The 13,795-nt window shown below is 46.0% G+C and overlaps 1 protein-coding gene across 9 annotated transcripts in view; it reads right to left on the bottom strand.

The window, feature by feature from the left end:
• Positions 1-11,850, bottom strand: part of MAGI2 (membrane associated guanylate kinase, WW and PDZ domain containing 2) — a 1,106,753-nt gene extending 1,094,903 nt beyond the window's left edge. For 4 of the 9 annotated variants that reach the window (XM_065554827.1, XM_065554858.1, XM_065554989.1 and 1 more), the window contains exon 1: positions 11,185-11,848. In XM_065554827.1, coding sequence (XP_065410899.1) covers positions 11,185-11,485 — 301 coding nt within the window. In that variant the 5' untranslated portion in view covers positions 11,486-11,848. Of the gene's footprint in view, positions 1-11,184 lie in introns of all 9 variants that reach the window. The other 5 variants (XM_065555069.1, XM_042859399.2, XM_065554906.1 and 2 more) reach the window with 5 other exon arrangements.
• Between the last annotated feature and the right edge of the window lie 1,945 nt (positions 11,851-13,795).

Genomic DNA, 13,795 nt, shown 5'->3' with positions numbered 1-13,795 from the left:
CCTGAGCACCATAGTTAAGCCAACCTACACCCCAGTGTAGACTGCTGGGTCGATAAAAGAATTCTTCCATCGACTTAGCTACCACTTCTCGGGGAGATGGATTACCTATGCTGATGGGAGAACCCCTCCCATCAGGAAGAGTGGTGTCTACACTGAAGCCAACCAGTGGCGCAGCTGCAGAGATGCAGCTGTAGCGTTTGAAGCGTAGACAAGCCCTTAGTGTGAATAAGAAGCAGGCCCTTGTATCTATCAGGGCCATAACCAGGACGGGGTGAACGGGACAGCCGCCCAGGGCTCATAAGTACATGGGGGTGAAAAAATTGGGCACAGTGGAGGTTGGTGGGACCAGCCTGTGCAGAGATTGCAGGGAAGCATCCAAGGGCATTGCCTCCCCCCCCCCCCAAAAAAAAATTGTATACCAGTCCCGGCGCTCCAGAGCCTGCAAGAGTTCAATGAATAACTTATTCAGCAAATGGAGACACGTTTTTCTATTTATGGGATAGAGACAGGCAGATCATAATTTCCTCCCATTTATTCAACAGATATCTTGTCCTAATGTTTGCATTCTGGGTTGCCCAAAATTCAAAAATCAAGATGTGTTATTCAATAAGGAATGGTCAGATAAATCATATCACATTGTCTCTGTTCTGTGATTGGGTGAACGTGAAACCACTTCACATACACACACGTGTGTCTAACTTCCATATTCTCTATCCACAAACATTTTTATTAAGCCCTATGCCCCCCAAAAACAGAAGTCAAACTCCACCTATGGGACCAGGCCCACGCGGTGGAGTTCAGGGAGGAAGTGCCACCTCCACCCCTGACTCAAGTCAGCAGGCCACCCAGCCTGTCTGGGTTGGGGGAGGCGCAACCAAAAAAATCAGGGGGGAGCATGTGACCCTGCATACTCCCCCCCACATGCATCGCCTCTGGTAGGTGGCGCAAATATACCTGCTTGCCCCAGGCGCCAAAGTGCATAGTTATGGCTCTGGTATCTATAATAGCATGCCTGATCCTCAGCTGGCATATATGGTCATAGTTCCATTGAATTCAACAGACCCCAACCAACACCAGCTAATGAACTGGCTCAGTGAGTGTATCTATAACAAGTTTCAGACAAAACTTTCATATACTTTAATACCACAGTGCTAAGCTAAGTACAGCGCACCTCTTCAGCTGCCAATCTGACCGTAAAAAGGGAGCTCAACTTCTATATTGCAGAAACGACATGTGGTGAAAAGGGTTTTTCCTTTGGTCCCATGCCTGCTTTTGCAGACAGAAGCTAGATGTGCTTTATAAAATTTTGCCCAGGAGTAGATATGTCTTATTTGATACAAGGAAATATGCACATTAATTCATTTAAGAAATCCATTTTCTAACTGATTGACAGAAATACAAAGAAAATGCTTCCTAAACCTTCCCCACATTCCCCAAAGCCGCAGGGATTTTCTTTTTGTAGAAAATGCAGAAAAGTAATATTCTGCGGTTTAGTTCAAGCAATGCAATTAGGTGCTCAGATATAAATGAGTGTGATATAAATATCTGGATAGATTAAAGGCAATTGGCACCATTTTTCTATATATTAGATACATTGGGCTTGAATTTCCACTCTGTAACAACAGTTTGATACCAATTTGACCCTATTGACTTTAACAAAGTTACACAGGCTTTTGCTGGTATAACAGAGTGGATAATCTGGCCCATTATATGCTCCTTGTAATTTTTCCAGTTGTTCTATTAATCTACTATGGTTGCTAGTGACAACTGCAGAATCAACTTCTAGTTTTTCTCTTTTGTCCTCAAGCTGCTCTAGTTCTGAGCTTTATTTAAAAAAAAGAAAAAAAGTGACTAGCTAGGATTCTATGCTGAGCCAAAGAGATATCAATTTAAAAATTCTTCCCTGGATCACTGACTGTCAGTCAGTTGGGAAAAGCCCTATCCCTGTATTATGACTTCAGTGCATATTTCCTCTGAGTCCGTTTTTCACAGGACAGGGTCTGTGATATTGGACAAATTACCTTGACCCCATAAGAACAAAATTCTCATTAGGCAGCTGGAACTGATAGGGAGGGAGTAATGATCTTCAGGGGTGGTGAATGTGACCAGCACAATTTAAATCCCACTGAATTCCTAATGTTGAGGATTTAAGAGAGACCTAACAAGTGCATAGTCCTCATGCTGGCCCTCTGCACAGAGATGGAATCTCCCCCGGCCTTATAACCTCAGAGCCTGCTTGGATCTGAGCATTCCTGAGATATGTGCCTGTACCGATGCAGCTGCGCCAAGCTGATGGGAGAGAGCTCTCCTGTTGGCTTAGTTAATCCACTTCCTCAAGAGGCAGTAGCTATGTCAGTGGGAGAAGCTCTCCCACCAACCTAGCACTGTCTAAATGGGGGATTAGGTCAATATAAATATGTCAGTTTCCTATTCTGCCACAGACTTCCTGTGTGACCTCGGGCAAGTCACTTAAGGCCAGAATTTTAAATATATTTAGGCACCTTAAGATGTAGATTGATGCCTAGTGGTATTTTCAAAATTGCCCAGGTCCCTAATTGCCACTGAAATCAATGAAAATCCCACAATGCACCAATCTGCATCTTGAGGCACCTAAATACCTTTAAAATCTGCCCCTTAGTCTCTCTATGCCTCAGTCCCCAATTGTAAAATGGGGATAACAGTACTTCCCCACCCCACAGAGATGTTTTGAGCATAACAAAGACTCTGAGATGTTCAGATACTACTGTCATGAGCATCACATAAGTACCTGAGATAGACAGAACACATCAAAACCTTTCTAGAGATTCTCCTGGATTGGAGCCCATAAACAAAGCTACGTTTTCAGAAGGCTTTTCAGCAGCAATATACAATTTCTACTCTCTGGACACACAGTCACAATATCTCCTAAACATTGCTCTCAGTCTCTTGCAAATAGACGCTACAATCAAGTGTTCCACCCTATTCTTAAAGAGACAGCTTCCACTAATGAAAAGGATGCACCAATTACTAATACGACAACCAAATTCACTTCTAAACGCAATGTTGTGAAAGACAAAATAATTTAAACAATAATAATTTAGTGGGAGTCTTCAAACTAAGCTGATGGTCCTACAGGCACACATATATGTGAGAAAGGATCTCCATATAGAGTCTATTCTCTTCTTACTTACACCACTTTTACACCAATATAACTCAAATAAAATCAATCACATTACTCCTTTCCCCCTGGTTTACAGAAGTGAGAGGTCCATATAGCTAAACAAGATTTTTTTGCCAGGTCTGCAGTGTTATTCTGAGTGAAGTACCTAGGGAAACAAAGATTAAGTTCTGCAATTATTCTCCAGTAACAACTTGTGGTGAGAAGTGGGATGGAGGTGAGTGTCTCCCCCTCCCCCCGAACAGTAAGTACAGAGAGGAAAACAGTCAATCCCCAAATCAATGCTCTGAGGTCACCTTCAATAAAAACAGAGTTCCCTCCTTACTAAAGTGACACCCACCCCTCATTTTTCATCAGTTCATACCAATATGATAAAGGAAAGAACAAGAACCTCATTTGTCTGCTTCTCCCACAACCACCTGTATGATTTCTTCCACACCACCCCCTATATCCCTTCTGGACCACAAGGCCACTACCCTCTCCTCTTTTAAGTCCCTCCAAAAACTGTACTTTTTCCAGGATGCATACAAGAAACTAGCTAAGTAAGATATTTTTTCATCTCAAGGAGCTCCACATCTCTACAGCGTGGAAGTTAGAGGCTCAAGGACACTGAAATTGAAGCTGGAATTGGTGCCTCTTTGATAGCTACTGAAATAATAGAGGTAGAAGTTCTAGGGTATCTGAAATAATTCACGCCCAGTTCTGCTCTCACACCAGCATAATTTAATTTGACATCAATCGCATTAGCAGTTACACCAGTGTAAAAGAGACCTGAACTTAACTGAGTGGAATTCAGCAAAGCAACAAAAAATAGCAGTTGGAGTCTCAGCTCTTCCATTTTTCTGTGAAATTATCCACTATCATGAAAGTCCTAGCCCCTTCATTCATGGAACTCCTAAAGACCACTGAGTAGCAGAGACACAGGATTGCACTCATCAGATCTATCTCCAATACATGCAGAGAGTTCCTGACATGGAACACCAGTCTCTGGGCTTGTCTATACTGCGACGTTGTTGCCAAAACGTTTGTCTTTTGCGGGTACATAAAAAAAACCCCACAAAAGACAAAAGTTTTGCCAATGCAAGCGGCAGTTCCTGCCGACAAAGCTTATGCCGCTCGCAGAGCTGGAAGTATTTTGTCAGCAAAAGTGCCGACAAAATACCGATAGAGAGCATCTGAGGAGGAAATAGCTGTCAAAATATCCCCCCTCTGAATCAGAAGTCAGACACCTAAACTTCTATGGACTTTGAACTGAGGTTAACAAGTGCAAGAATGATAGAGGACTACTCTTGGATTTCATTCCTGGAATTTGCCTAACTCAAAAACATTATATTTTTAAGAGCAGACCAGATGAATAGGTATGACTATCACATTCGAAAGTGTTATGGATCTTTTTTCTAAAGTAGAAAAAACAGTATCTTAATGTACTATATTTTTCAAAGGATAGATATGCATTATTGTACTCAAGTAGTACATGCTATTCAAACACCACATAGTAATTTTTATTACTAATGTATCTTTATTACACCTGTGATTTTTATTACTAATGTAATCTTTATTACACCTGTGATTTTCCAGCAAAAAAAAAATTAATTAGCTGGCCCAATAAAAATGACCTTTATGTGTGGAAGGAAATCTTATTTCAATTTTTACATTTAAAAAGGCAATATATATATAGAAACACAGGGAGAAATAACATGAAGCAAGGTCAATATGTATTTACACAGTATTTTCATGAACTTAGAAACATTTTTATTCAAGCATTTAAGTAACCAAAGAAGTTCCAATAAAAATCCCTACATTATATTCATCAAGAAGAAGAATGGGCAGGGAGAAATCTATGTCAGGAAAATATTAACTCCTTAACTTTTAACATGCATCAAAAGTGTAAAACGTCCATTTTAAAAAAAATGTGAAAAAGATTTCCAAAGCAGAAGTTTGAAATACAACAAAGTTTGTACATATTGAACAGTTTTAACAAACATTTTAAAAAAACCCATCACCCTATTACACTCTAAGCTATTCTTAGTAACTAAGGCCCCAATTCAGCAAAACATTTAAGAATGTACCTAAATCCATCTCTCTTCAGCAAAGCATTTAAACACACGCTTAACTTTAAGCAGACAATTGTCTCCTTCCTCACTGTAGTCTCATTGACTACAATTGGATTTAAGCCTATGCTTAAAGTTAAGCATGCACTTAGCTGCTTCACTGAACTGAAGAGCTAAAGCAGTTGCAGATTAAAGTTTAGATATCAATTTGATAGTTTAAAAGCAAAACAAAAGACAGATAAAAATAAGAATCCAAATTGTTATTGAGTTAATCACTTTGTTTACTATAGTCACTTAACCAGTTAGCTGTTATTACAAAGTACTGGAAATGTTCTGCTGGTCAGATCACTTGATTGCCTTAATATTCCAATATTGCTTTTCCCCAATCAGAAATTTGATCACAGGCAATAATTATAAGGCAAAATCTACTCTGTCCTCCCTGAGTTCAGAAATTCCTGGTTTCAGATCATCCAATGTGGTTCTGCTATGTGGAGGGTTGGGAAACTAGGATTCCCAGCCGATGACAGAGTTGTGTGAGGATTTCCTGCAGCCCAGCACACAGCAGCTTTCTGACTGAAGTCAAAAATATAATAGGATGGTGAGTAGGCGCGGGAACTAGGGGCGCGGGGGTGTGCTGCAGCACTACAGGTCCACACCTGAGGCTCCGCTCTTGGCCCCGCACGTCCGCGCCAGGGGCTCTGCTCCCGGCCCTGCATCCCGGGCTCTGCTCCAGGCCTGGCTGCTCTGCTCCTGGCCTCGCGCCCAGGTCCCGACTGCCAGCCCCATGTTCGCCCCCAGCTGTGGCCTCACCCTCAGCTCCCTTACCTCTGTCCAGGTCCCCTCCCTCCCGGAGCCACGGCCCCGCTCCCAGCCCCAGCTTGGCGGTGGAGGGGTGTGGACAGAAGGAAGTGGGGGCATGAGGTAAAAAGTTTGGGGACCACTGCTTCACAGTATCGTTAGCTGGCTTTCAATATCCCCATTATAAAAAGTGTTCCAGCGTCATTGGGATGGTGGCACCTTATGTAGGAAGGGAAGAGACCTGTCCATTATTGTGGAACTGGAGGCTGTAGTAATGGCCACAGAGTGATGTTGGATTTGGGGACACCATTCGTTCTTTCTTATGGATCTCCTCAGTGCACAACCTGGCTACTCATCCTACTGGGGGTGAGGGGGAAGGTCTCTTCATAATAATTTTTTATTGTTAATAAAGGAACTTTAAAAATTATTATACACGTATTTTTAAAAAGCAAAATATAGAGCATCAGTGTGCTTAAGAATAATACAGGAGCTTATCCAAAATATTTCACATGTAAAAGCTACCAAGTTTGAAATTAATGGCAGCATTTCCTCCTCATCTGTGGACTCACTAGAATTCTTTTAGGCATCAAAATGACTCTGGAATAGAAGTTCATAATGCATTACAATTACAATTTGATCTGATTAACAATTCCATAGCTTTTCAACATTCCTACACTTATATAATAATGTTTCAAAAAACTAGGGGTGAAATCGTTCTCTACTTATGCCAATGGGAGTTTTGTTATTGACTTTAATTGAGCCAGGATTTCACCCCATATGTTTGTAACTTTAGCGCCCTCGTGGCCAAGATGGAGTCTGCTCTGCAGGCAGCTCTGGCCAAGAGATGGCGTGCGCAGGAATACAGCAGAAGAAATCCCTTCCATCCCAGGGGCACCTGTTCCAAACCCCTCAGAGTGAACACACCCACCCACAGGAAAAGTAGAGTGGATATAACAAGGGAAATATTTATTTACAGAGGAATGAGAGGAGAAAAACAACAAGGGGAAATATAGGGGGAGCAGTAAAACAGGGTTGCATACAAGCCAAGGCCCCACAGTCCCAGTGGTAGCACAGTCTGGAAGGGCAGACACCGAGCAATGTGTCTGCACACAGAGTTCAGGAGTCCTGAGCAAAGTTCCAGTCCAGTGGTGAGTCTTGGGTGCTCCTGGTCGTCTTCGGCGCCAGTGAACTTTCCCCCAACAAACTCCTCCGGTGCCCTCTTCTGCCGCTCTTTGCAAAGCCACACAGAGCGACCACCTCCCCACTTAACTAGCTAGCAACCTCCCTCCTTGTCCCCAATGCAGAGTCCCAAGCCCCAGTACTCACAGCCCCATGCAGCTCTGGGCAGCAGTGATACTGGGTCCAGCTCCGGCCTGTCCTTCTCGGGCGATTCCTCCCTGGCACAGTGCTTCTCCTGCCTCCTGTCCTGGGGTGTCCCCGATTGGCCCTGTCCTTCCCAGGCTTCAGGCAGGTTCTCTGCTGCTTTACTTTTTCAGGGCCTGCAGGCTGCCTCTCCCCCTCCCTGGAGCTCCAGCGCTGCCCCCTGGAGTTTCCCTCCTTTTTTCTTACTCTCCCCTCCCCCTTGGGAAAAAGATTTAAAGGGCCATGCTCTCTAAACCCCAAAGGGGTTACATGTTTTTAAAGAATCATCATGGTTCTACCAACAAGGTCATAATGGAGAAGTTGCACAATAAATAGTAAATAATCTCCAGCAAATACTTACTCTGTGGATTATTATTAATAGGACATAAATGATAATGGTTGCTATCACACTGAAATTCTTATGTGTTTATCTTCACAGTACAAAGCTGTGCAGTAATTCTGTCTATTAAACTCCTTATGGATTGTGGACCACACCTCCATGTTCAACATAAGGTCATGACTGCTAACTATTTTTCCATGAGGTTTGCCCCACCCGATGATATGTAGCAACTCTGCATTAAGAGGATCTTCTTTTCTATGTGAAATACTTGAGGGCTAATGCTTTGGACTTTAAAAAAATATTTAGCTTACTAATGGGATAAAAGCTTGACTTTTTTTACCATTTCAAAACTGTATGTGTTTAAGTAACCAAGCACCAAATAAATAATCACAAATCAGTAAAGCAGTTTTGCCCATCTGAAATTCCAAAACAGTTAAACTAATGCCTGTAAAACTGAATTAGTCATACATAAATTTCCTCCAACAGTGAATTTTGATTGCTGAGTTATAAAAACTTTCAAACAAACAAGACCCATTAGTATCGCATTATAAATAGCAATGTTCTACCTGCACATTTCTCACTGTGATTTCACTCTAAGACAGCATTTATTCTGAAAGAGAAGCCAGAGTCACATGGTCCATTCAAGGTCATGCTATTTTAATTAAATATGTGCACTGAAAAAATTACAGAGCTATCATTGATAAATTATGCAGCAATGATTATAATAGTCTCACTAACCTTGTTCCAGAACACTAAAGGTGTTTTATAATTAAAAAGAGAATAAAGTTACAAAAATATATAAATAATTTTATTGCCCATCTTTCTTACTCGCACTATTGAAAAACACTCTTGGGAAAAGTAATTTGGGGGGAGAAAATGTAATATATAATGTCTGTGTTCTTCAACCAAAGAGTAGTGAGACTAGATACAGTGTGCAAGGATCCAGTTGGCAAAATATAAACAAAAATGGCCTTTTTAATAAAGAAGCTGTGTCCTGTAAGCCACTCCCTTTGCAGGAGTCCCCAGGTAAAGGTAGGGTGACCAGACAGCAAATGTGAAAAATCGGGACGGGGATGGGGGGTAATAAGAGCCTATATAAGAAAAAGACCCAAAAATCGGGACTGTCCCTATAAAATCGGGACATCTGGTCACCCTAGGTAAAGGGTATAGACTAGCATAAAACTGAGAATTACCTTGGAGAGGTAATTCCAGCCAGCAAGTTCATTTCTGTCTAAGGACCTGGGCAGATGGTTAGAACTTCAAAGAATATAGCTAGGTTGTCTGGCCAGTGTGTTGAGGAGCCTGTCCAAAACTGTAGTATATGACTGGACTGCAGTGAAAGTCCTAATAAATGAAATGTATATGGAACCTCAAGCCTTCTGCATCTCATTCAAGGAACTGCAAGTAATAGACTGAAGTCCTGACTCATGTCACTGACCTGTGTACTGAGGGACATCTTTATAAATGGCACACACTGTAATGAATCACTAACCACTTCTACTAAAAAAAAAAAAAGTTTGAAAAATGGTGAGGAAGTGGAACACAGACACTGTTTCATGTACTATAATGATATATTAACTGAAAACAACCAAAAACTAAAATTAATTGAGAAAATTACTTAAAGTTTTTCTGTAAAGGAAAAAGAGGTATTAACTGAAATCAGATAAAGATATATTTACTTATCCCTCTGCCTTTTGGACATTTCAACTCAATGAAAAGTGCTTCTCCCTTTCTGAAATCACAACAAACCAGTCAAGGCAAGACTAATTCACATTACATTTATTTAGAAACTAAAACACCATAGCAGGTTTCCTAGCACTCAGAGCCCAAAGGCGACCCAGTATAACAAGGTAGAATTGATTCAACTCTTTCCCCTTTCTCATCTTATTGCATCAACTATTATGTCTCCTTGCCGTTTCTGTCCTTCAAGATATGACTTACAATACTCTGCTGTACTCTGCATTGACCCCTGTGCCAGCTTAATGTACCAATGTACTTTGGATCAGGCTAATAATGTTTTTCAAGCATTTGAAAATCTCATAGAAGTCACTGTGAAAAATAGGCCACATATTAAAATGATGAAATTCAACTGCAAAATTATATTAAGGAAGTGTCTGGGGCAGCTGATGGAGCTGTCCATTATGCCTCCCAATCTGTACCAAGGTTGCTCTTTTTGGACACAGAATACTGGTATTAAACTTATTTCCACTGCAGTATTCTCTCTCTCTCTCTCTCTCTCTCTCTCTCACACACACACACACACACACACACACACACACACACACACACATCCCACCACCACCACCATCATCATCATCATCATCATCAAGGCACCACTTATGAACTTGGTTCTCACTGGAGCTTACAGCTGCTTTGCTCCACAAACCCTTCTCTGAGTCGCAGAAACCTTTGTTCCAAACCTTCTGTTAACCATTCCCTACCAGCCAATTTAGTTGAGGGGGGGGGGGGGAGAAGGTTACACAGAAAATCCAACATCTTTAATCCTATTCACTTTCCTGGAATATTGTTAAGCCACTACTCCAGCACTTCTCTATACAAAAGGAGAAATAGATGACCGGTTAAAGTTTATGGTTCTGTCCTCGAACGTCTCTCCTGTCCCTGCAGCGAGCAAGCACCCTTTCCCCCCCGGTGTTAGGATATGAAATCCCCATTCCCCAGGCTCAGGAGATCGTTTTCATCAGGGATAAAGTGACTGACTTTTCCTATAACGAGACATAAGAGAGTGCCAGGACCTGACAAGCAGCAGCAAGTCACTGCCTCCAGGGGAACACGCCCACTGACAAGCAGAGCTAGGGGTACCCAGTTCCCACACTCAGCCTCCAGGCCACTTTTTCTATATATTAAAGAACCACGCGAGGAACGACCAAAAGCCACTCGAGAGCCCCTTGGCTCCCCTCTGGCTGCGCAGCACAGGCTGGTGCCCTGCATGGCCACAGTGGGTTAGTCGATGCTGATGCTCCCAGCCGCGATCGTTCCTCAGCGCCTGTCACAATGTTTGGCTCCTCTCCTCCCTCTCAGTGGTGCGGCTCCGTGTGTGTGTGGGGCGCTGCTCGCCTCACTGCTTCCCCACCGCCGGCCCAGGCTCTGTCTGCAGCACCCCAGTGTGTGCCTGTGCGCCCCGGCTCGGGGCCTCGCAAACTTTCGCCGCCTCCTGCGCCCCAGCAAACGCGACAGGCTGTCACTGACGCACATTTAATTCCTCCGTGCACACGCGGCGGGGCTGCCCCTCGCATCCTCCCCGGGGGCAGGTGCTGGCCCCTGCCCGGGGGCGGGGAGTCAAACTGCCAGAACAAAGTTCCACGGGGCTGCCGGCTGTTTTCCGTCGCCCCATTGCACCCCATGCCCTAGGCACTCCCGTGCCGCCCCCCTTCCCAGGCGCGCTCCCCTCTGCACCCCGTGCCCTCCTGCCCCGCTCCCCAGCGCAGCAGCAGGGAGCTCGCAGCCCCGGCCCTTACCTTGCTTGACACACTTGAGCCGGATGGGGTCCTTGCAGTGCTTGATCACGGCCAGCACATCCCTGATGGTGAGCCCGGCCACGGGGGTCTCGTTCACCTCCAGCAGCAGCTCCTCCGGCACCAACTTGCTGCCGCTCTCATAGGCCACCTTGCCGGGCTTCACCTCCCCCAGGTACGGGAACTGCCCGTTCTCGGCGCCCCCTTTCAGCTCAAAGCCCAGCTGCCCCTCCTGGTTCCTGCCTAGGACAATCTCGTGGACCCTGCTCGTCCAGTGGCTTTTCTTCTTCAAGCCCTTGGACATTGCAGTGGGGATGGGCTGGCGGAGTCTCCCTGGCGTGCTGGGTGCTGGTCTTGAGCCTGGCTCCTTTTTGGGGCGGGGGCTGGTGGGTCAGGGGGGCTGGGTCCGGGGCTGCTGCGGCTCCCGGCCGGCTGATTGGCACCGCAGGAGCCGTGGCCGCCGGGTGGCGAGGAGGATGGAGAAGTGGGGAGTGGGGGTGACTCTGCCCCTGACTGTCAGTCTGTCTGTCTGGGTGTTTTTAGCTGATATCCATGGCAGCTGCGGCAGCCGGGACCCTGTGAGTGAGTGTGTGTGTGTGTGTGCACTAGTTGTACAGTAACTGGCGGCGGGGAAGGAGGGAGGGGTGTGGGGAGGAGGCAGGGAGGGATGGAGACGGCCCGGGGAGCAGGAGGAGGGGCAGGGCTGTGTGTGCTGGAGGAGGGAGGGGGGTGGCTGATCACGCTCGCCTCCAGCCTGACCCGGTAGTGAAGACCCAGAGAGAGGCTGGCTGGCACGGCAGGGAGAAGGCGGAGAGCAGTGGGCTGGGTGGGGAGGAAAGGGAGGCCCAGGGAGCTGCAGCCTCCCCACCCGGCCTAGGGATGGGGAAGGGGCAGCAACCCCTGGAGCAGGCGGCCGGGGGAGCCAGCGGGTGACAGCGGGGCCCCTCCCCTTCGCAGCCCGGCAGGGATGGATCGGCGCTGGGATCCTATCGCTGCCGTCCCGACCCCGGCCAGTTCCCTTACCAGGCCTGCCCTGTCTGCGGCCCGGCTGCCCAGTGCAGCGCCTACCGGACCACTTCCTCTGGCCTCGACCCACCGCCCGGCCGCAGCCCTGTCCTCACAGGGGCTGACCACTGGGTGCTGCAGCGCAGTCCCCTAATCCCAGCTCCTGCACCCCAGTGCCCACATTCTCCCCCCCCCTCCGCTCCCTGGCTGACCCCAATTTCACTCCCGTCCTCGCTGCGGGGGGTGGCACATCACAAAACTAAGCCACCGCAGCCTCGGATCTGCCTAACGCCTCCAGCCCCTCCTGCTTCCTCTGACCACCACTCACTGCCCCTTGTTTGCCAGGTTACATTGTAGGCTCCCCAGGGCAGGGAGTGTGGCTTCTGTGCAGCCTGTACTGCCAAGCACCCGGCCCCTGGGTGGGCCTGTGGTAAAAACAACAATAATAGTGAGTAGAGTGGGAAGGCAGAAGTGGAGAAATCCTCTCATGCATCCTGCTTTTACCCATGCTTCCTGCTTGTCCTCCTGGTCCAGTCACCCATTGATTCATCTCATCTCCAGCAGTTAAAGCAGAGCATGGGAATGAGGTGGTGGGGCTGGGAAGGCTGATCCAGGGGTTAGGATGGTAGTATTTGATTTTGGAGACCTGGGTTCAACTCCCTGCTCTGCCACACGATCCTGTGTGAGGGGGCAAGTCACTTAGGTCCAGATCCTCAAAGTTATTTAGGTGCCTAAATCAGTGGGAGTTAGGCACCTAAATACCTCTGAGTAGTTAACGCATAGTTAACCATCTGTAAGCAGGATAACAGCACTTCCCTACTTAGTTTGAGTCTGAGCATATTAAAGATTGTGAGGTGCTTAGGTACTATGTTATTGAAGGGGCATATAAATCCATCTAAAATAGTGAATTGGATGCTTTGCAGGATCAGTGGATGGATTTGGAAGATCTAGTTATGAAATCAGACATTCTTGGTTTGAGCAGGCTTCAAATGGTGGCAAGAAAAACTTGACAATTATGAATTTTGAGGCCCTCTTAATATGTTCAACCACAAATACTGTGTATGTACACAGACAGAACCGTGTGGCTCCAGATTTAGTGGCTCCCAAACTTCCAGTTTATCGGGTAGTATTGCCCCAGAACAAGTTTTCTAAGGTTGGTTACCAGGACCACAGGAGAAAAGGAGGTCCTCCCCCACCATCAAAGTTCAGGTGGACCATACCCGTTGTAGAGAGTCTAGGGGTGGACTGCAAGTTTGAGAAGAGTAGGGAACAACAATAGGGTAGGTGAGTGAACAGTTGGTGGACCCAGAAAGGTAGAGAGCAGAAAAGGGACCCTGCCCTCACTGATACCTACTTGCCCTCAACAATCAAGCTCCTTGCCACCAACTCTCTGGATTATCCAGGATGCCCACTGCTCCCTGATTCCAAGCGCCTCAGCTGTTCAACACCATGTTCCCCTTGCGTCACACCCAATTTAATATTTGCTGCTCTAATGCCCTCTGCTCCATACTGCCCCCACACTCAGATGCACCCAACGTAGAATTTCCTAGCATGAAAATGAAGGGATGGCATCCATCCCTGGGTTTTATAGACAAATGTAGAAAAGTCT

Source organism: Chrysemys picta, chromosome 1 (assembly GCF_011386835.1).
Source record: "Chrysemys picta bellii isolate R12L10 chromosome 1, ASM1138683v2, whole genome shotgun sequence".
In the NCBI taxonomy this organism is placed as follows: domain Eukaryota; kingdom Metazoa; phylum Chordata; order Testudines; family Emydidae; genus Chrysemys; species Chrysemys picta.
Note: the sequence above shows the minus strand (reverse complement) of the source record. Positions and strands in the feature narration are given on the sequence as shown.